General features: G+C 37.2%; 2 protein-coding genes and 1 long non-coding RNA gene across 19 annotated transcripts in view; 1 reads left to right on the top strand and 2 right to left on the bottom strand.

The window, feature by feature from the left end:
- LOC111588175 (actin-binding LIM protein 1-like) lies at window positions 1–20120 on the bottom strand. 15 transcript variants are annotated; one of them, XM_055004658.1, is made up of 19 exons: window positions 19805–19919; window positions 17838–17946; window positions 13387–13530; window positions 9509–9692; window positions 9308–9417; window positions 8577–8703; window positions 8317–8410; window positions 7750–7837; window positions 6999–7057; window positions 6713–6769; window positions 5481–5558; window positions 4514–4684; window positions 3864–3893; window positions 3050–3173; window positions 2813–2902; window positions 1307–1357; window positions 743–807; window positions 494–536; window positions 4–374 (listed from the first exon to the last, which is right to left on the bottom strand). In XM_055004658.1, exons 2-19 carry the CDS (start codon window positions 17848–17850, stop codon window positions 349–351), a joined length of 1554 nt encoding a protein of 517 aa, XP_054860633.1. In that variant the 5' UTR covers window positions 17851–17946; window positions 19805–19919; the 3' UTR covers window positions 4–348. The 15 variants fall into 15 exon arrangements, 10 of the variants coding, with proteins under 10 accessions (XP_054860631.1, XP_054860627.1, XP_054860630.1 ...); XM_055004659.1 differs by lacking the exon at window positions 19805–19919 and adding an exon at window positions 17275–17397 and having other exon boundaries at window positions 17838–17935; XM_055004652.1 differs by lacking the exon at window positions 17838–17946 and having other exon boundaries at window positions 2–374; window positions 1307–1354; window positions 19805–20120.
- The window catches only part of LOC129347413 (uncharacterized), a 4195-nt gene continuing 223 nt past the window's right edge, over window positions 19971–23942 (top strand). Inside the window, exons 1-2 of the long non-coding RNA XR_008599517.1 lie at window positions 19971–20108; window positions 20234–23813. This is a non-coding gene — a long non-coding RNA (uncharacterized LOC129347413). The remainder of the gene's footprint in view (window positions 20109–20233; window positions 23814–23942) is intronic.
- Window positions 19994–23942, bottom strand: part of mfsd1l (major facilitator superfamily domain containing 1-like) — an 8431-nt gene continuing 4482 nt past the window's right edge. Inside the window, exons 11-15 of one of the 3 annotated variants that reach the window (XR_008599515.1) lie at window positions 23655–23794; window positions 23449–23560; window positions 23238–23349; window positions 22809–22903; window positions 19994–20129 (exon numbers count right to left, since the gene is read on the bottom strand). Coding sequence is in view for 2 of the 3 variants with exons in the window: in XM_023298407.3 (XP_023154175.1) it covers window positions 23206–23349; window positions 23449–23560; window positions 23655–23794 (396 nt within the window). In the remaining variant the exon portion in view is untranslated. Of the gene's footprint in view, window positions 20130–22032; window positions 23350–23448; window positions 23561–23654; window positions 23795–23942 lie in introns of those variants that run through there. The other 2 variants (XM_023298408.3, XM_023298407.3) reach the window with 2 other exon arrangements.

Here is a 23942-nt window from a genome sequence, read left to right on the forward strand (position 1 = left end):
GGTTCCAGCAAATTAGGCATAGATACTCCTCTGTCCAGTCGTGTTAATAGATGTTGGCAGTCAAGGATGAGCTACGGGATGAAGCAAACACATGCAATGGGAAGATATCATGGCGGGATTAATCTCTTGCAGATTACTTGTGTCTTGCTGAGATTACAGAGCAGATTATGTAACATGTTCGATATCTAAATCCATTCAGACACATCTAAATATGACTGGGATTTAAAACTGGGTTTGCTGTATGCTTCTTGAAACATGCAGATGCACACAGTTTGGTCAGCTCAGTTTGTTGAAATGCAACAAAACAAACATGGAGGATGATGAATTTGAATCTGCATAAAACTCCATTTAAGTACTGTCACATACCTTGAAATCTGAAAGGCAAAGGAAAGGACAAAACACAAACGTAATTAGTGTTGTAGGCATCATTCATTTAGTTCAAATAACAATTACCAGAATCCATTCAAAAGAACAGAGGTGTCTGAATATTTACCTTTGAGTCTGTCGTCATCGTTGTGGGAGAAATCTGATTGTGGCTTAATAAGGAGAAAAACATGAGAAACAGTTTTCACAATAACAATACCCAAAGCTGTTTAATAAGTGTACTGGACAAATGAACCACATATAGTTTCTTTAGTGTGTTTCTAGAGCTACTCAGTGAAAAATAAACCAATAAAAAGTATCGTTATAGGAGATTGTTCTTAATGTAGTTAGAGTTAGATATCAGTAATGTCGCTCTTACCACATTAAGTCCATTGTGACCATAACCAGGGAAAGAGGATGTTGGAGATGTGCACGAATTTGAATCTAAGAGAGAGAGAAACAGCAGACAGATAAGCTCATCATGAAACGACTTACAGACTGAATCAGATCTTTGACTGAAATAGATCGGAGCCACAGTGCCATAAATGCTGCCAAGTTCTTCTTTTAGCCTTTTACTGATTGTTTTACCAGAGTGCTGTTCTATGTTTTCTATTTCTTCTATTTATATTTTGACATTTTCCATTTTAAAAAAAAATATTTTACACATTTATGCTTTTACCAAACAGTCTAGATTCCAATCAAAAACTGTTTACCAGATTGTCAGCATCATTGCAATGTTGTGGTTATGTTCTAGATGCTTAACATGAAGAAATGTTTCATCAAGACTAAGTTAAAACAAAGGAAATCAATCATTTATATTAAAATTGAACTATGCAAAAATACAAATATATCCTTTAGAAGACCACAACTGAGATTTAAAATGAACTTTTAATGTTTCAATGATCATTTAAATGGATTTTAAAAGGTTAACTGAATACTGTACCTTGCTGTTTATAAATTGGAGGCTTCCTGTACATGTTGATACCTTCATCTGCTGATAGAGAAGAATGCAGGGTTAGCAGACAAGTAATATAAAAAAATATTAAACAAAATGCTGTTGAGACTCAAATAAATATTCCTAAGGTTCAACATAATGTCCCATTTTTGCTTGAAATCTGCATGTAACATAAATAAACTTTATTTTAACATGGAAGGTGGAGTATAGCATCATAAATGTCTCACTTTTATGGTTTAGAATATAATGTTCTCTGTGTAGGGTAAACAGCGTTGTCGCATTTCATGCAAAATGCATTTACACTTAGAAAAGAAGCAAATTCAAAAAGCATTTCTCAGTCAGTGAGGTCCTGCTCTGCCCAGCTGAGATGGCTCACTGAGATCAGCTCAGTCTTTTCTCCTACCGACTTAAAAAAAGGTTATCTGTGCTTTTCCAGACTCGACTGTTACGGTTCACTCTAATCTGCAGGTGAGACATCCAAAAACACCAGATGATATAAAACTCTGCTGCCGGGCTGTAACACATTCGTACGAGGAAAATAATAAAATTTACACTAATCCTTACTACCATTTACTGGCTACCTATAAGCCTCAGAATTGATTTGAAGTCACATTAATTGTTTTCCTTTTTGTCAACTAGTAATTGTGAATATTTTGTCCTGATACAGCAGAAGTTCTGGTTTATATTTACTTGCCTTTACCTGCTTTAATTGTAAAGCACTTTGGAACTTTCTGTTTTAAAGATTCCATATAATTAAAGTGTGTTTTATTCATATTATTAAATACAGTTTAATTCCATGTTCCACTGAGATCTCAGACATGATATTAGCTCGCTAACACTCACCAGAATTAATGTTTCAAATGAACAGACTAATAAGGACAAAAATAGTTACACATAAATCACCACAACTGTATGCATAAATTAAGCCTGTGCGGGTTGTTAGTGGTTTGTGAATGATCTTCAGTTCATATCAAAAACACATGCCAGCGATTACTGGTCAAAGCATGTCATATCTCATCCACACATGATAAAACTGGCTTTGAAGGAAGTCACAGCAGCGCTATAAATAAACATAGGAATGTGTGAGTGAAGTTGGGAAGAGGCACAGAAATATTTATTCATCCAATAGATCACAGCGGTTTTCTGAATAACGAAATAAAATGTGCAAAATGAGACTAAAACTGAGCTGATTCCTGCTGTAAACTAGATTGGTTTGGCATCTGCAGGCTGTCAGAACTTTAACCACCAGATGTCTCAGTGTTTTCTTCTCTGTTGTGTTATAAATGTCAAATCTGAACCTTGAACCAGTTTATGGTTTGTAATTTAGATGTTGTAGACATTAATCTTTCACCATTACATTCAAACACAGTGCCTTGTAGCTTTGATGCTGTTCACTATCAAATATACAATATATTCTAATAAGGAGCACAAAATGTGATATTGGAGGGGAGAGGGATTTGCAGAGAAGGGTGGAAGCAGAGCAGGGGGTCTTACCTTTAGTTTGAGAGAGAAAGTGGTGACATAAAGGAGAAGTGGGGCAGGTGTCTTTGGTGCCAGAGAGTAAAGAGGGAGAAAGCATCAACCCTAGTTATTCCAAAGTGGGAGAGGAAGGAGGAAGTGTGGTGGAGGCGAAGGAGGGAAGGTGGTAAAACAGAGACAACGTGAGCGGAGGATTTATCCAATATGGATGCTTTTAAGGTTGGGAACTAATTTTGCACGTGCTCTTCTCACCTGGTCGGTGGAAGTGTTGAGGCGATCTGGACAGAGTAGGAGTGTAGCTGTGACGGTTGTATATCGCATGAACTCCAAAACATCCGTGACTTCGGGATTTTGGTATTCTCATCTCCAAACTGTCCTTGAGAGAGGAGAGACACAAAAGTAGTGTAAAAATGCACAAAGAGTACACACATAGGATTTTATGTGGTTCTGGCAGTGGTGTACAGTAACTTAGTACATTTACTCATAGTGACTGTACAATTTTAGGGTACTAATTACTCCAGTTAATTTAGTATTTGCATTTTTCTGCTACTTAATACTTCCACTAAACTGCAATTCTGTACTTCTTACTTCACTGGATTATTTGAATAATACAAAATAAAATCAGTAAATACACTATAATGTAATATTGCTGGGAAACGACACAGTGATGCTTTATTAGATTGAGATCAAATATGACTTGTTCCCAGAGGAAATGTATAAACTCATTAAGTCTTCAAGTGATGAACATGTGAATTACAATGCAATAATGTAAAATAATATAATATACTTTTATTCTGACATGAGCCACATTGCATAATGCTAACTTTTAGCTTTGGTACTTTTAAGCACATTATGATGCTCATACTTTTGTACTTTAATTAAACAATTTTTTTATTCTATTTGTACACTGTGGTAGTGGTACTTCTACTGAGGTAGACGGTTTGAGTACTTCTTCTACCACTGGGTTCTGGTACATACTTGCATGTAAACAGATTTCACAGTTTTTCCTATGAGTCTTATCTAACGAAACTAATTAAAGCTAATTATAATAATAATAAAAAAGTACCTCTCTGGTTTCAGAAATGTTTCCAGGTGACTAAATCAGACAGACAGAAGAAGAAAAATGAGTACATGAACTGAATCTTACATTCAGCATTAACTAGAAAGCAACACAACATAATCGGACTTCAGGTGAAAACTTTGAACTCATCCTAACCAATATGCATGACTTTATGTAAGAGGAAAATGTGGTACTTTAGTAATTTAGCCAAATTACTAAACCTGAAGTTTTCACATGAAGACAGTCACATGAAAGGTAGGAAAGTTAGGCACTAATCATTAACAATAATACACAATATAGCAACTCAACACTTTTGATTTTTATCAGTTTAGATCATCTTGATAATCAAACATTCTCTGATTTTACTGTAGATCATCAGCCAAATTCTTTAAAAGTGCCCCTTTACACCTGATATGATTGTCTCTGTTCAGAATGTTTTTTATTGGCATAGAAATTCAAGCTCCAAAATACACTTAAAGACACATTTATCCATTTTTTTTCACAATCAATGCCTTTGCATTTTGGGCCAAACACAGATAAATATGAGAACAATAAAACAAAACTTCACTTGGTTTGACACATAATTCAAACCAAGGCAAAACACTAAAACAATGACACACAAACATGTCACTGGATAGAACTTGGAGCGTTGTTACCTCTGCAGGACTTTGCCTGTCCTGTCTGTTGCCTTTTTCGTCCAAAGTAGAGGAGTTGCCGTTCACAGACTTATAGGATATCATATCAGGATGCTCTATATCATATATAGCCTTGACTCTGGGAATTGCTGCTAAGTCTCTGTAATCAATGATCTCGTTATCTACTTTTGCCTGGGACCAAGAGAGGGAGGAGGAGGACGGGATGGGGGTGAGGAGAACAACAGAGGGAGGAGACAGCACAGGTTAGGTCAGGTGAAAGGTAGAAGGTTTCTTATTGTAGCACATCAGGGAGGAATCAAACTTTAATCCCACATTTAACACCACAATACTCTGACTTTGGCACGTGAAGTGAACAGATTTACTGTAATATGACAATCTATCGTCTCTTTGTTACCATACAATATATTTCTCAGGCTTTCAAATATAAATATGTAAATAAGGTAAATAGTTTTTGGCTCATAATCTGAGGTGTTTCGATGGGGGTAGAGTTCATTCCGTCTCATAAACCAACAGGGTAATCATGGAAGATGAGAGGTCGGGTGAAGGAAACACCGAAAGCATCATTTTTGTATTTTATTTTTTAGATAATCAACCTCAATCTGAATGCATTCGAATTGATTGAGCAAATACAGTCCTCTTCAATATGTGGTAGATCAAATTGAGAACATTTCAATAGGCTTCAGAATCTAACCACAATTGAAATCACATTTTCTCTCACAAGCAACATCAAACTACTTCCGAGCAGTCAAGGTAAAGTTGAATAAAGAATTTTAATTGAAATGTAATATTCTCCTAATGTTTCTAAAAGTTTTTCCTCATTTACTGTCAAAAAGAATCACGATGCACGAGAGACACTTTGTCCGTGTGACTCCCCTGCATAAATAGAGGGATAAATGAAATGTAAATCAACCCCTGGTGAATTGTGCACCAGGGAAGATGCTGAGCACATGTTGGCACCAGAACTTACACAGATATTTCGACAAGGGCTCCCCGGAGTGCATGAGCCTGGTCTGGAGCTGGAGCTTTCAGATGATGATCTAGTGGGCTGAGAGATTAAGAAAAGACAGCAGCATTAGCTTGGCCAACACGGAAACAAATAGCACTGAAACAGCACTTCATGCTTTGACTGCTTCTAAAGTATCTTCCAGCTCTCTTTACATGCACACACAGCTTGGTGCACGCATCTGCACCAGTTCCTGCAATGAGGTGTACAGTACAGATCTGGTACGAGCATGTTTATATTGTTTTGTACAGTTATCAACTAACCCTCTGAACCCCAAGCGGATTCTGGCTGTTTTTTTTTTTTTTTTTTTTTTTTTTTTTTTTTTTACACCTGTGACCTAAAGTCTTGCACCTCTATGGAAACAAAGCAACCATGGCTAGAAGTAGAGATGAGAAAAATGTCTTCTGCGCAGTGTGATTCTATTATAGTACCTTAAATCATAAAAAGGGAAAATGAAAGTTAAATTTCTTTATCTATTTTACAAAAATTGAAATAACTTGGAATCTGTAAGTATAACATTTTCCCCAAGTGCCCATAGGCATTACCACTATTTATTTATTTATTTATTTATTTTATTTTATTTTTTTTACAGAATGTGGTGAGAACATCTGGAATAAAATGATTTTCATGAAATATCATGATTTTAAGCATGGATTTGGTTAATTTTCCCAATGAAACCGCACTTTACAGAAGAGTAGTTTAAGTGCTATTGAAAAGTTGTACATCATACGATTCTTTCTGTTTTCTTTTACAGTTTCTTGCTCTGGGCTCTAGTGATTTTTGTAGTTCAGAGGGTTTAAACAGTTTCTACCAATTTCCACTATTATGTGGTTCCTATATGTACCTAAAACAGTCACTAGTAGACAGCAAGGCCTGAAATTAACACAGCCAAGCATGCAGCGCTGTCAACAAACCTCTGTTAACACTAACTTATTAATATAAAGCTTCTTATAGTCACTCTTGGATGCAGAAATTACATATATAAGAGAGCATCTTGTGCTATGAATCAAAAGCAGTTGCTGTTTGTTGCTAACTGGAATTAGCAAACAAGATGTGATTGGCCAGCCAGGTGAGCAAAGTGTCTGTTTCATTGTGTGTGAAACAAGCAAGTGTGGATAATCTCAAATTCTGAGATCACAGCCTGCTCACTCTACAAAGCCATCAGTGCAAACAGCAGACCTGCTCGCAATATTAACCTTCAGTTCATGTTTGGGGTAAAAGAAATCAAGACAGGGTGTTTTCGGTCTGCGGACCTGGGAAGGAAGAAACAAGTAAAGAAACAACATTCAGCAGCTAAGTCTTTGTAATGTAGGGCAACAACTTGATAGAAATCACACTCTAATCTTATTTATAACAGCGATCACATGCTAAATATTAAGGACTTTTGATGAGAAATTGGTTAAGTAGTATGATGCCATGCCTCCATTAAATTACATGTCACATATAGAAATAAGGTTGAATATTGAGTTAGAGAGATCTCACCCTGTAACTGTCCTCAGTCCTGCTGCTGTCTCTGCAGTCTGGATGCCAGATTGTTGATCCTGTGAAACCAGAGACAATCAGTGACTGCAGCTGTAAAACTTTAAACTGTATTTTTCCACATTCTCACCATGTATGATGTACTGTACATTCGGAGACAGTGGTGAAAGGATTTAGGTACTTCATTTTCTATTTTGGAATGACTGAAACAAATGTATCATTGTCACAAAAAAAATTATGTATGTTTCTATTATAGGTCTTCTAGAAAATGATAAAAATCTGCTTTGTTAAAAATATACATACATCAACTTGAATAATCAGTTTTGGTGAAACATTGGAAACTTAGGGCTGCTGTAACATGCATGGTCTTTACAAGTGTATGTGAACTTTTGTTTAAAAATGTACATACATGATAGAACTAAGACTACTGAGTCATTAATGTGTACACCACTTTAATGTTGCAGCATCAGCTAATATTAATTACTTTATATACTGCTAGGTAGCTTCATTTACAATAATAAAATATCATTTATTATCTGATTTGTGTTTCATATTACCAACTTGAATGTGCAAAACAACTTTTAATTACAGCTTTTAAATGTATTAGAGTATAAAGTACATTATTTTCTTCTGAAACACAGTGGAATCCAAGTGGGAAGCAGTTTATCATGGAAGTATCGAAGTGAAGTACTTGAGTGAATGTACATAGTGACATTCCACCACTGTTCACAGAATGCCATAAGCTCAAACTGACCTTGCAGATACATTTCTTCTCCTTCTGTGAACATCTTGTCACATCTGCTGCATCTTGCACAACCGGGGTGATAGTGTTTGTCCCCGGCCTAAAGCAAATAATGAGGAAGCCAAAAGTTAGACAAGCTGCACTTATATAGCAACTGCACAAAAAATACAGGTTCCAGAATCAGATCTGTTTAGCAACAGCTTGATTAAATAGACTTGTTTTGTTTGTACATTTAAAGAAGAGCATAATTAACTATTAAGCAATTAAAAATCAAAGAGAAATCTACAGCTTCTATTAATTGTAATTACAGAGATGAACGTCAGTGGGTTATTTCATTTTCTGATGGAAATTTAATTTGCACGTTAAAATAATGGCAGAAAATGAGAAACCAAAGCCAAGACTTAATGCAGTGTTCCATAGTCAGAAAGTTAATACTTGTGATGTTTACAGTTCAGGTATTGTGCAAAATGCCTCTATAGAGGGGATTTGAGAGGAAGGTTTGTGACATAAATGTATTAAAATAGCAAAAGACAGAAAATTCAGGAGTATGACTCTTCGCTGAGAGTAAACCTTTCTCACCTCGAGGACTTTTCCTGTTATAAACTTGCGACATGCGTGACATTGGACCCCAAACTTAATCTGGTAGTCTCGCTCACAGTAGGGAACACCATCTCTGACAGAAACACAATTAAAAGTCACATCTTCTCAACTCTGTTCTGGTTGTGATCTCATATTTTTGAGTTATTCCAACATTACCTATTAAGAAAAGTAACACTATAATAATACTAGGAGGGAGGATCATGAAAAAGTAAAAGCACAAAAGAGAGATTTATCTTTACTTGCTGATATATTCTCCACTCAGCACTCTCCTGCAGGCTTTACACTTGAAGCAGCCGAGGTGCCACTGACCGCCCAGAGCTAACAGAGCCTGGCCGTTCTTGATGTCTCTACCGCAGCCGGTACAATCTGAAAACACACACAAATCCATATGAAGAGTAACCAGACTTGTTCCTGCAGACTTTTTTTTTTTTATTTGGCACTGCTCTGTGCAGTCCTGCAGACAGATCCTCTTAATTGGGAGGCTTTGTGAGTCTGAATCCTTTATTGATCCCTGCTGTATCTATAACCATTAAGTGGTTGAGTTCAAGTTGCGGTAGAGAATTGAGTGTATCTCTTATTCTGAAGCGAGTCAGTGACCTGGCAGGGTTTCAAGGCAATGACTGGATTTATGAGGTAAAGTCAAATCACAGTGTTGTGAAAAAAAAAAACCTTTTGCAGCAGATTTGAGAGGAATCGGGGACACTGTCTAGCCTGTTTGGACATGAAACAAACTTTTCAGACATTACAAGTAATCTCCTGGTTGATGGTTATGGACAGGTCATCTGCTCATGCATGATTCAGTTTGAATTGAACATGAATGACTCAGGCAGCTGGCACGGGAGCCACAGCTGGCCAATGTTCAGGGCATAATCCACCGTCTGATTAGTCCTGCAGGGGATCAGAGTCTTTGATCTGTTTCAGAGCTGCATTAATAAATATATCTGATATGACTGTGAGTGAATGTACTCACTATTGGAGCGGCGGATGTCTTTAGGAGAAGGTGACATGGGTTCGATACAGCGCTGACAGAGGCAGTCTTTTCCACTGAAGGTGACACAATCTCCAGCAGGAAATGGATGTCTGAGAAACACAGAAGGACATAAAGGGCTACCACAAAATTCCTTGTTGCAAAACAGGATTCCAAAGGAAAAGAAAACATTTTTTTAGTTACTTGCAAATGGTGCACACAAAGCAGGCTGGGTGGTAGGTCTTTCCCAACACCGTGACCACCTCTCCCTCCACAAACTCCCCACAGTTGCTGCACAGTGTGCCATGAAGTCTCTGGAAGTCCAGCGGGCAGAGATAGTCGCCGTTCTTCATGAAGAAGCCGCTTTTACCCAGGTCGCAGCCGCACACTGCAAAAAGATATAGAAAACATTCAGGCCACATTTCTCTATCAACATTGCATAAATGGGCTATGACAAGGTGATGGGGAAGGTGTTGCTTGTATGAATCCACAGATAATTATTACTAACGGTGACAGCATTGTTTGTATCTCTGATAAATTTACTGCACACTACCTGTCCAGTGCCAAAATGTAAAGTGGAAATTTGGTAAATACGTTTTTCATAACTTTATAAGATGATGACATGTATGTATGAAATGTTCTGAGCAAAAAATATTCCTCCTGTCAGGGAAATAGTGGACAAACTATCTCATAAAAATACAGTAATATTACATAATGAAAATACTTTTTCAAGCCTCAGTTTCACAAGAAATCATGTGTAGCTTTTGGGGAAGTTTGTAATATTTACATGTGTAAAATCTAACAGACATGGAAATTTTGTGATTTTTCAAAGTTCTAGATTTTTTTTATTGTTATTTTACTTGAAACATGCAAAGACTACATTTGTATTTTTTTTTAAAGATATTTTGATTTATTTCAAAAATATAGAAAAAAATCTATAAAATGAAAACAAAAAATTTGGTAAAACCATAGATTTGTTTTTACAGTGTGGCCATAGATCTCAATTAATGCAGCTTTAACAAAGCAAACACATCTACTAAATGCTTCCATATTTGCCGTTTATGTGCATTTGTTTGCTTGGTTGCCTTTTGTCTAACATTTTATGCAGTGTGTCTCTGCTTTGTCAGCTTCTTTCTGGCTTCTGTCAAAGCAGTAAGTTAACAGCAGCTACTTAATCCATCATAGGGTTGAGATAAACACTAATTGGACTGTGCGACTGTATGAGTCTGCCAGGTTTGCCAAAGTGTTTATGTGTTAGTGTGTGTCTGAGTGTATGCATGCATCTGTTTGCGTTGTGTTTGTGCACTGATCGGTCGAGTGGCAGGTTACTGACAGGATGTAATATTTTCTGTCAGCTTGTTCGGAGTCATTTGATACGACACAAACATACTGTGTCCCGCTGACGCTGCCACGACAGAATGCACTGAGATGCCAAGGACAGATTTATGCTGCTCTATTTCTGTCCACAGTAACTCACTCACAATGCAGACAAGTTTTACTACCTTCAGCAAAGAACGCACAAACATGTTTCCCTGTTCGCTAAGCACAGAAATAATTTCATTATATACAATTAAGTTACAAAGACAATTCTTATTAAATAGAAAATAGAATAATCTATCCAATAATGATTATAAAGGTAGAAGTTGAGTGGCTTACATTCATAGCTGGTTTATTACCTATTTATTACTAATATTACCATTTCTAATAATCAAATTCTAGTCCATTTCTACTGTTACAATTTTCCACCCTCTTCTCTGAAAGTCTCTTTGTTTTCTCTGTGCTGTAAACATCATTACAATGTGATGAAAGGACATCAACATGAGAAGCTTGTCAGTGCTGATTAGTGGGAACAATAGCTTGCTGAAGGAAATATGTTTTCCCCGAATCAGAGTAACTCTGTTGAATGACCTTCTGACAACCCGGGACGTTCTCTACAACAGCCCATTGTACTTGCAGACTGTTTTGTAATACAATTAATTTGATGGCATCCACGAGGTGACCAATAAATTATCGACTAATTGTGCTCAATTTAAAATGAATGCGGAAAATGAGGTATTCTAATGCAACTTAAAGGTCACTTATGGTGCTGCCTGCATGTAGAATACACATTAATACATGTTTTCATTTCCATGTTGGCTGACGTATCACGGGTTCAATATGTTCCAAATTCAGTCCTGGATTTATTAAGTAACAAAAACATTTCAACAGCAGTGTTTACTTGCACCACACTTTGATCTTCCACTGATTTTAACACTGAATTCTTGGCTTCAGGAAAATTAGGAACCTCATGTTGTCTCACTGCCAGTGTAAACAAGGTCAGACTGAAATGGTCATCTCTATTTGTGCCTTATCAGATCTGATCAGTCTAGCTTTATTAACAGATTACATACAATGGGCTTTAAAGACTGCTGAATTTCAGTGTCCACTCAGAAAGTTTACCCCTGTTCCAAGTTTCTTTAGTCAACTATTGATCTTTATCATCTCCATCCAAGAAATGTTGTAAATCAATAATGCGACCACTTTCACAGAGAGGATTTGTTTGAAGAGTTTGAGTCAGAGTTAAGAGTACATCATGTCATGGACACAGCAATGATGACCATGGACATGTCTCTATACTTGTCCTGATGGATCTCTGTGCTGCGTTTGACACAACCGATCACACATTTTATAACAGCAACTAGAATATGTCACTGGGATTAAAGTAAACCAGGCTGGTTTGAATCATATTTATCATATGGGTTCCATTTTGTTCATGTTAATGGCTATTTATCCATGCATGCAGCCATTAGTTATGGAGTTCCACAAGGTTCTATACTAAGATCAACACTTTTGAATGTATGTGTGCACTCTTTTGGCAAACTTATTAAGAAAAACTGCAAAAATTTCCATTGCAATGCAGATGATTCTCAATTATACTTAACGAGCCAAATAAGACAAATCAGTCAAACCTCAAGAATGTCTTAAAGATATAAAGGCCCAAAATACCTGTAATTTTCTTTTTCTTCTGAATTTAGACGAAGCTGAAGTTATTTGGCAGTAAACATCTTAGAACCAATATTGAACCTTATAGTTACTCTGAATAGCATTGCCTTAATCTCCACCATGACTGTAAGGAACTTTGGAGTTACTTTCTACCAGTATGTGTCTTTTAACTCAACCATTAAAAAGTCGCTAGAACAGCCTTCTTTTATCTGCATAATATCGTCAAAATCAGAAACATCCTGTGCCACAATGATGCTGAAAAAAATTGCTCATTAAAAAAAAAGGTCTATTGTTACTTCTAGGCTAGACCGTTGTAGTTCCTTTTTATCAAGACTTCCTAATAACTCTCTGGAAAATCTCCAGTTAAAATTGCTGCAGCCAGAGTTCTAACAGGAACCAGTAAGAGATCATATTTCTCCCATATTAGCTTCTCTTTATTGGCTCCCTGTAAAATCAAGAATAGAATTTAAAATCCTACTCCTCACACACAAAGATCTTATTGACCGAGCTATGTCATATCATAAAGACCTCTTGTACCATATTATCACAACAGAGTGTTTCACTCTCAGGCTGCAGGTTTACTTGTTCCTAGAGTTTAAGAAATCAGAACGGAGGCAGTGTTTCAATCATCAGGCTCCTCTGCTTCCAGTTTGAGATCTTTGCCACTAGCATGTCACTACTTTTGTGTCTTCTCTCTCCTGTAGTTTGTATTTTGTCCTCTCTGTAAGTATCTCTGGCTCCAGAGCACATATTTCTGATCTGCCTCACCAACCTGTTTATTGATCTCTTATGCGTTGTTTGTTGTATTTCTTTCTGCTATTCTAGTTTCCTCCCCTTCACTATCACTCCAATTGGTTAAGGCAGATATCTGCCCTCCCTGAGCCTGCTTCTGCCTAAAAGACTTCACCTTACTATGTGAAGTACCCTGAGTTGCCTTATGTTGTGCATTTGTGCTATATAAATACAACTAAATTTCAATGAAGTGCTATAATGCCAACAGTGTTGCATTATCAGACCTCTGGAGACATTCATGTTCTAGAGCAGTTTTTTTTTTTTTTTGAAGATCGATCTGTTCGCATTAACATATTGATGGCACTCACCTTTGCACGTGAAACACTTTATGTGGAAGTAGCCGCTCTGGACTCGCAGCACCTCCCCTTTGCATGATTTCCCACATCGGAAGCACTGGATCACCTGCTTACCCCCTGGAGGACACGAGTGGCTGCCGTTCTGGGCATGTAGCACTGGAGGGGAAGAAGATAAAATGAATCAGTTAAGCCTTTATCTATTATTATCTGTTCGCTGTCAGCATGTAATACAAAACATCAGTGCTGTAAAGCCCGTGTAGCCGCTACCATCCCTTTTTGTCACTTTGGTCTTGGGACTATAAAGAAGCAGGAACATTCTGTAATTGTTCATAAGTAACTTCTCCGCTAGTATGTGTCTGCTATTTTTAATTCTTCCAGAAAACCAGCAAATGCGTGATATTACATGCAAAAGTCATGCAAGCATGATCATGTCGACAGTGCTTATGAAGGTAGAAGAGAAACAGTGAAGGGTTCAGTAGAGTTCATCCTCTGGAGACCATGAATGCTTGAACAAAATCTGCCCAATACTTATCAGGATGGTTCTGATAGTTCTAAAGCCATGCAGCTAGTGTGGCTAAAGACACTAAATGTTTCTTTCCACCAGCTTATATCATTACATGACATGCCCAGCTAGTAGATGTACATCCAACATAAATTACAATTCCATGTTTTACAATATATGAACTTGGAAAAAGACATCAGCATTGTGTAAAGCAATCATCCCTCTCCTTCTATAAGGTAGGTTTATCCTCTTTCTGTTTGGACATCCCATAATAACATTAATCCCTCGGAATTGTCCTTTCACTTGTTATGTAACTAAGCATAATGTACACACACGCACTGTTTTGGCATAAACACACACACAAACACACATACATACAATTAGAGGCTCTAGTCCCAGTCAGTAGCACCTTACGAAACACAGACAAGAGCTCACAAACGAGCCATTATTCTCCTGCTGGGAGTTAAAAGGTTTAAAGTCACAACAGTATTATTTCTTTCTAAATGAGCAGTTCTGTTTGTGAGCCAAACTGCAGCACGAGGTTGAGGATTGAAAACAAAAACTCCCAATCTCGTTCATTCTTTTTGTATCTCTTTCATGTTTTTATGGCAGCAGAAGCAATGGATGCCTGTACAATCTAATCACGGCCCACTTGAAAGGTCTTCAATGTGATTAGCAGAGGAGAGAGGGGAAAGAATGTGGCACACTGAGAACACGCTCTCTCTGCCAGAGTGTGGATGTCCAGCGAACAAACACACAAACCGACACATAAACTTTGTCTTTTCATTTTTCATACGCTCTACAGTTCACCATTATACACACACATCTCCCTCTAAATCCAGAATTTACTACTAAATTCAGCTTTTTTGGAAATATACCTCAGACAATATCAGCTGCACTAACATGGATGAGGCTTGTCTGTTTGTCTAAATGTATTCTACCAAACTAAAAGATTTCAGCAGCTTCAAGGTGACATGACTTCTACACTGACCTGATAACCCAGCTCAGCAAAAACTGAATCAGGCACCTTTGGTATGCGACCTTAAGACGGCCCCATGACAGGAGAGATTTGTTACCATGGCGATAAGCATGTACAATGAGATTAAGAGACCATGCCTCAAAGGTTAATAGAAAGTTCACTGTGCCAACTGTACCGTTTAAAAGCCACCGGTGAAGTGGACATTATGCAGTTCAGTAGTGAGTCTATTGACTGATAAACACGTAAACAACAACTACAGATTCAGGGACAATGGGATTTGTGCATCTAATTCTTACATTTAAATGTAACACAGCCTTGTGAGCATGAGTGAGTTCAATTAGCCTGTTAATAGTGAGAAGGAAAATGTTTTAATTTTAGGCACTAAGGACATATAGAGGAATTTCAGATTATTTCTGCATTTAGGGAATGTAAAGTGAAAGAAAAGAAATGAAGTTTTAGTACCATAACATTTTATATTGAGATATTCTGCAACACAGTAAGATAAAAGCTTAACAAATATAAGCACCAAACTTAACAAAATCCTGGTGGTAATGTTCCCAATTAGTTCAGCCATGGCCAACAATTACGATAAATTACTGACGCAGGATATTTGATTTTTACCAATATCCAACATGAAGATATTTTCCAACTTATTTTGGGTGACTCAGTTTGTAGCTGCCAATCTATGAACATATATTTCCACATAACTGCAGAGAATATCAAGTGTCTCCTGCAGTTTTATAAAAATGTTCTTATGCCAGCTCTTATCATGATGGCGCTGGCAGATGGATAAATAAAATGCAATGCTTTTTAAATGTACAAAATAAAAAAATTTACTCCAGCTTACATGAAAAGCATGCTATATTTATTTTCAGGTAGCATTTTCAAACAAAACTGTAAATTTTAAAACTGATGCCTGTTTTTATTTTTACTAGTCTGTTCATTTTTGGACCAACATCTCCTTTAAAAGCCATTATTGGTCAATAGTTATGATGATGCCAGTATCATTTTGGATCCCACCTGAAAACACTGACAATGCACGGCCAAGACAAATTCGTACAGCTTTTTTGTCATGAGGAAATGTAAATTACTAGCACAGGACAGAAATGTTTCACTTTTTTTTTTACACTAACAGATGAGAAACAACAGGCTATACTGTCCTACGCCGCACTTAGCTGTGTACACAACACAATCCTGTGTAGTACAACATGTGAGTGCTATTATCCTGTATATACAGTAAACCCTTTGTGTGCTTTTAGTTCTTTCTTCAGTGGAGGATGAGAAGAATTTTAAAAGTCAGAGAGCCAGAATGTGAAGCTGATATGGTGTCAAGTATTAGCAAATGGTAGATTTAGAAAGACAGCAAGTGGAGAGAAACCTGAGATGGGCCGCTAATCACACAGCCCACTATCTTCAGCCATGAAAACCTGTATCCGTGTGTGTCTGTGTGCATGAGGAGTGACGGAATGTCTATTTTAAGTATTATTTTTTTTTAAATGTAGAAGTTTAAACATGTTTCATTGTATTTTTACATAAGTAACAACTACTGAAGAGTAAGCTATGCTAATTATTCAGTAATTTTACTCAAACAATGAGGTCATGTTGTTGCTTTTTATTACAAAACAGAGTTAATTTGAAGGCAATTAGTAGATGAAGAAGGGTAAAAGTTATGGATAAAATTTGAGCGGCAGGTAGCTTGATACTGACACTTGGTGTTATAATAGTTTTTTTGATATAAGAAATGTTGCTGGAGTTTTGATCTCTATAAGCTGTATATGATCATAGTATCTATATTAATAATCCTTACTAGTAATGACTTACTTTCCATTAAATATCTGTTTTGTGGATGGTTAGCAATGTAATATTTTTAAGTAGAAAGCTTTGGTAATGCTAAAAAAAAAAAAGAAGAAAAGTTCTCAGATTAAAAAAATTAATTTTTTTGTGTGCACAGTGCAGGAGGTTATTATGCACCCACATATTGAACGTTTTCACTCATCATACGGTCTCATATTTTAAGATGTGAAACAACACCCAGTCCGACAACATGCTTTGTTTAGCCATTATAGATTCTAGCAATACTTTAAAAAGTCTCTATAACTTTAAGACGTAAAATGAGAATAAAAGCTCAAAGTAATTCTTCTTTTTGGCAGCAGAAGTTTCTTGAGGACATCAGACATCAGTGTGAGGACAGCAAACAGTATCTAAACAACCACTAATTCACTGAAATGCCTAAAATCATTGATCCACTATGTGATGTTACTTATTAATGGTGTGCACAACTTCCCCCTGGCTGAAGAGTCACCACTGCGTCTTAGTCACAACAGAACATCTGTCTGCTCCCTGTCGCTACAAAATGGGATAATCAAGGCAAAACACTTGTTAATTCGGAAGTATTTCTGAAATCACATGCTGGTCTTACTCAACACGATGTTCTACGATTAGCTGTAACAGCTGTTCTTGCACTTTTCCCCACTTGGCAACTCCAAGTTTTTTTATCACCAAATGTAGTTTCTAGAGGTGGGAGGATCGGAACTGAACAAAACTACAAAAAGGAAAGAATACAATAATGTCATTTTTGTCTTCAGAAGATACATACCAAGGTTATTTTTCTGAAAAAATAAAGCATAGGTTAAATAGGATTTATAATAACAATAGAGAGTAACATAAGATCATTAAGGCTCCATTTACAGCAGCATAGAACAACAAAGACAACACCATAAGTAATTCTTGTTCTGTTGTTTAAAACACTAAAATTGCACCCCTACTGTAGTATTACAGAATCAAATGACACAAAAAGACAATGACAATTTGTAATATACAAAAGTGTTAAATAGTGCGTTTAGCTTTTTTTTTTTTTTTTTTAATACAAATGGCACACTAAAAATTTGTCACTGCCATGGCTAAAAATGTAACTACATATGAAGCTTCTGATTTAAAACGGTATAGTTAAAATCATGCACACACGCTGTTGAAAACGTCTACCTTTGTCTTTCATGACAGTTGCTCTCTGCTGGTCTGTGGTTCTCAGCTCACTGCAGCGATCAGAGTGAGGAGGGGAACTAACTGGACTGCTGGTCCAAGAGGAGAGGGGCTGGTTCAAAAACACAGAGGGCAGGAGAGAGAGAGAAAGTGTGTGTGCGTGTGTGTGTGTGTGTGTGTGTGTGTGTGTGTGTGTGTGTGTGTGTGTGTGTGTGTGTTCTGAAACAGGACAGTAGGAGTGCCACTGAGTGCTGTTGTGCTTCTGATCCACGATCTCACTCACAATACGAGGGAGAGAATCTGAGTGTGCTGCCAAAATACATCTATTTGTCTGAAATGTAATGCTGGTACACCGTACAGTAGGTATGTGTCATTTTAAAATAATAGTTTTACTTCTTTAGGGGAAAATTGCACAGGTTTTAAAAACTGAGCACTTTAAAAGCTAAACACACGTTATATATATGATTACATGACCTGCTGCTGGTGTTTTGGCTCTCAAAACTCACTTTCTAGCATTTTGTGCATCTTCAAACATACAAACTGAATGTAAGTATTTTGTTTCAAGGCTCAACCCTGACCTTTCAACACTCCTCATCAAAAACGCTACACCATTGCCTCCTTTAGACTGTGCAGATCTATTCAGTCTCCATCCTCCCTTCTCCCACCTACGGCAGCTCAAGGACACCAGCTCACCTAAACTTTGTTCAAAAACTGTCCTCTACGTTACACAATGTCAAGTTGTGATATTGGAGTAATTCAGCCATATGTGTTTGAACCAGAAATCAGTTCTGAAGAAGAATAAATATATGGTAAGCCCCAGACTGCAGGCAGACAGGATTGGTTCTTTAGATTTGTTATGTAAGAAACCCTATAAGTCTGAATCGGAGACTCATCAGTACACTGCAGTTTCAAGGTAAAAATACTCATCAACTGGATTAACTGCTTATTTCGCTCATGGTATGTTATCCAGCATATAAAGAAAACCATATGGACACGTAAACAAGGGAGAGAGTTACATTTTCATCAGTGGATCTTTAAAATTATCAACCTAAATTTTGTCTCAAGCTTCAGCACTGACAGTTCAGTTGTCAGTAAATCTTGATCTCATTTAATTGTATAAATGAAGCACAATATTGACAAAAAAAGAGGGCAGTTTACTACAAAACAGACGAAAGCAACGTGTCATGTCTGATTTTCACTTAATGAACACAATTTAAGTTTTAGATGAGAATGCTAAGTATTCAAAATATCAGCTCAAGTCTGGAGAGGTTAGCTTGTCTTGATGGTGACAGGAAGAACACGGATTATTCATTGGTCATGTCATAATTGTTCCTTCACTGAGACACTCCCACAGGGGTTTTACGCAACCACAAAGGAAGATTGTCATCGTCAAAATGAGGAGTTTTGGTAACTGGGGTTTCAATTACTCAAGCAGAATGGATATTTTTGTTTATCAGATGGTCAGAAATAACAGGAAAAGGCAGAGGCGGACCAACCATGCTTAGTACTGTGCATAGTCAGCATTCAAAGGCCCATACTGAGTCAGCAAAATACACAACATTGTCCATATTACAGTGGGATGGATCATAAACCTCAAATATTTACTTTATCTCAGAAATGAGTCATAGTGGTGATGAACTCCTATTACATGTGAGCAGTAATGTGCTTTTTTTAAATTTCAAAGCTTGACTTCTATTTAAAATTATTTTAAAGCACAGTAAAGCCTTCATCACAGCATTGTACTCTTTAATAACTCAGATTTTCCTAAGACTTTTTCAGGTTGCCTTTTGAAATGGTAAAATGTATTATATCATTTTATGCATTTTCCCTCTTTGTAACCAATTGGTTGTTGATCTATGGTACCACAGAAACCTCTTAAAAATCCAAATTCTGAAAATTGTATGGTAAGAACACATTGCTTTAAAGATAGCACCGATGTCAATTACATAATGAAGTAAACTCTTCATTACCTGATACCTCAGCAGGAATACCTGCCAACTTTTCACAGACGATGTAGTCGTTGGGGTTGATGAAGGGCAGCTGCTCCATCATGGACTGTTTTGGAATAAGGTAGAGAACCTCCGCAAGTTCACCGTCTTCAATTATCGACATGCGCCTCACAGAGTTCTTCCTCTTGACCCGGTCCAGAATGACCACTTCACTGCTGTGACTGGAGCCGCAGATCTTGCCCAGGCTGCTGAGGTTCAGGAGGCTTGACACGCTCATGTTGTCGAGTCTTTCAGCCAAACAGTTGAGGCTGCAGACCGACTCCAGGTGAGAAACCATAAAGCAAACCTGAAGATATCAAAGCTTCCTGGTGAATGTCAGGTATTAAGTTGCTCTATAAGACTTTGTGACTGACTCAGCGTGTATGTGTGTGTGTGTGTGTTGTCTAACAGGCAAAGACTAACTCCTACCACACGCCCCTTAAGAAGATTAAGGAAGGTATATTTTTAGGGTTTATCTTCACAGTAAACAGAGGATCTGAGCTCTAGGAAGTCTCTATCAGGTAACCTTCTTCCCTCCTTTCCAGTGACTTTGACTTGACAACTATGTCACCAGCTGAGATGCATTCATCCAGTAAGCTGGTGATCGGGACAGTATTTTAAGAAGATTATACGCTGCCCCTGTATTGTATCATCCAGCTATGCATGAAGTTACAATCATTTTATTCAAAGCTTCAGAAAAGGTCACCTTATCTGTACAAGTCAGATATTGTCTGTGTGGTCCTGGTTTGGATTATGATTGGATACAAGGACAGCTGGACAAAAAATAATTCATCTTCAAAAATCAAAGAACTTTAAAACTGCCAGACTGCAAAAATTAAAAAGCCTGCTTTTCAGCCTACAGTCTTCTGAGAGCACCACAATTAACCTGGCACCTCATCAGGGACACAAGGTTGGCATCCGACTACTACACAAGCACTATTTGAGGATTGCAGCATTAGATCAATTTAGAAACTCTGTAATCTGTGTTTCACTGAACTCCAATGGCAAAAACTATTGAAAGGTTTACAGTAATGTAATTCTAGGAACCGGACTTTCTGTCATGCTAAAAACTGGAATGTTTTCCAAAGAAAAACACACATTGTCTCATCAAAATAGACAAGACGTTCTTTCAGCCCTCTGTGCATGTTTTACCAGCAGAAAGTGAAAGTTAAGCTAGACTCACCATCCTTACATCTTTTTGCCTTTCTATCATTTTGATATTATGTGGAATAAATCCTCAAATCCTGGAGAATTTTCAGAAAATGCAGTTTTACACCAGTATGCATACGAATCTACACTGTAATATGACAAAAAAAATGCAATGAATATTGATGCAGTGAATGAATGAATAGTGAAAAAGCAATTAATATATACAACAGATCATTTCACACTGACTGTTGGATAAGTCACAAATGTAAAAAACATCATTATTTAGCAGACACAGAAGCATGAGAGAAAGCCTAAAAGAAGTAACACTTCTTTGGTGTTCTACTATTTATCTGTAGCTATTTTAATGAAGGCTACATTGTTGCGGTTGCTGACAGGATGATGGATGTGATATGAAGTACTGTTATCTTGACAACCTCCCCAAAACACCCACACTGGCTTATGAAAGAAGTGTCCGATGTGTACGTAACTAGTTATTATGAATTCACACAAAGGAACAGTGGGCAATGTGCGGAGCTCCAGTAAAGGCCAGTAACACAAACACAATGGTGGAGGGTATACAACCCTGTGCTCACTGCAGATACTGTGGTTTATACACTGAACACACAGTAAGAAGTGTAATGCGCTCCCCCTAGTGGCGGTAGAGGAAGTATAGAGTTGATAAACTGGTCAGATTATCAGATTGAATTCTAAATTTGCATTTCAAGTAAAATTTGACATGTTAAAATTACAATAACTACACTTTTTTGTGAAGAACGTTTCTTCTGCAGTAAATTTCTTCACTGGTTTGTTACAATGTGATTGCTAATTGGGAAAACATAAGATGTGCCTGTACTGACACTGAATTGTGGTTATGGTCACCTTTTCAAAGCAAATTCAGTATTTCCTTTCCTTAAGCCTCTAATAGAGTTTTTTTTATATACACACATACATTTATTTTTTTTTTTTTGAAAATATCTGCTTGTTGTGGTCTAAAATATATTTGAGAGCGTGAATCAAAATGATAAAGTTGCAAGACAGGCAGCTAAACAATAAACTGAAAGTCACTGTAAAGGTCAAATGTATTTCAGACCATGCACTTTTACACACAAAAAAAAAATTATACATTTCAAAAAGCGACATCATTCATTCCCAGACTATCAGTTATGGCAGTAAAGTCAATAGCTAGTGGCTAGTGATAATAAGATTGATAAAATGTGTTTAATGTCATAAAAAAAAAACATCAAAAATTCAAAAGGTTTACAAGGATCGTTTGATTTTTTGCTCACATTTTTGTTTTTCCCTTCTTACCCGTATAATTTTTTTTTAAAAATCCTGTAATACTTAAGCATATTGTCTATTGAACATTTAGTGTAACATATATGTACAATTTGGGTGCAAATACTGCTTAACTGGAATTTACTTTGACTCATTAAGGTAATCTGTCAGCCGTCCCTGTAACTAGCAATGACACAGTAAGAAGAAACAATGTGGTTTCAGTGAGGTCTGAACAGTCTAAAAACTGGTACACATAGTCGCTTCAGAAAGTATTCAGACTCCTTAGCTTTTTGCATATTTGATTATGTTTTACTTATATTTTAAAAAGACGTGTTCTTGCAAATGTATTCAAATGCATCAGATGCACCCTGTTTGAGTCCACCTGTGGCAAACTAAGTGACTGGACATAGTTTAAAAAGGCACACACAACGTATAAGATCCCATAGCTCACACTAAACTATGAAGTCCAATAGCCTGCCCTCATCTACCTCTAGCGGGACACAGATAAGGGCAGGCTACTAAACCATTTCTAAAACTTTCCTAAGAGGACTCTGTAACTGACCTGAAAGGGTGCTCGTTGATCTATCAGCCAAGACAGAACTGAAGTGGATGCTCTTGAGTAGTCCAATCAAAGCACAAATTTGAAACCCTGCACATCTGTGGAAAGATGTGAAGATGGCAGTTTATAGATGCTTCCTATGCAAGTCAAACTTCAATGAACTTAAGACTCTGAATACTCGTGTTAATGAGCAATTTCACATTTTGATTTATAGTAAAAAAAAAATCTAAAAACACATTTTCACGCTGGTATTACTAACTGAGTGGAGATTGATGGGGGAAAAAATGCCAAACATTTGTGCAAAAAGTGACGGAGTCTGAACTTCCTAAAGCAACTGCATATAAAATTTACTAAAAAGAGAAGGACTAATAATCACGGGCCTAGTGTTAGTATTAAAAACTCATGAGTTGATAGAAGGAGATCTGACAGCACCATCCTCATCATCATCCTCATTTTGCTCTTCCTCTCCAGGGTTCAGCGGTTCTCGGTCTGAGTCTCTGGCTGCCTGTGCCGACCTCTTGGTTGTCTTGTTCAGGGTCCCGCCCTGCAGGAAAACAAATATTAACTGAGCAAATTTTTTGCCGTGTACAATGAGCTTACAAAAAAAAGAATATGTGAGAACTCATGAGGCAGGACATCTGACCTGTCTCCGATCCACAATATTGAGCAGCACTGAGGTCACAATGCAGCAGATGGTGTTGGCCAACATGAAGATCATCATCCTCTGCCAACGCCACAACGGAATCTTAGTTTCACTAAAGAAAGAAATGGAGAAAATGTGGCCATAAGGACAAAGACAGCAAAGTATTAGAGCACTGCAATGTGACCTGAATCTGATGCATTTCCTACCTTGATTTGGTACCTAATATCTGTCCAACAACTAGATTGGACACCCCAATGCCAACCATCTGGACGGAGGTGGCCAGACCCATGGCTGTTCCCAGAGTCGCCTGAGGCACAACGAGGGGAATAGACGGCCACATGCTCGCCTGGAATTGACAGGAAAAGGTTCGACATGACACACATATTTGTAAAACAAATAAAAAACACAGTGCAAGTAGTCTAAAGTGCATAAATGGTCAGGTTCTGTTGATTTTTTGTTTTATTTACTACATTCTGACACCTATATAGAGTCAT

Source organism: Amphiprion ocellaris, chromosome 18, assembly GCF_022539595.1.
Source record: "Amphiprion ocellaris isolate individual 3 ecotype Okinawa chromosome 18, ASM2253959v1, whole genome shotgun sequence".
NCBI classification, from domain to species: Eukaryota; Metazoa; Chordata; class Actinopteri; family Pomacentridae; genus Amphiprion; species Amphiprion ocellaris.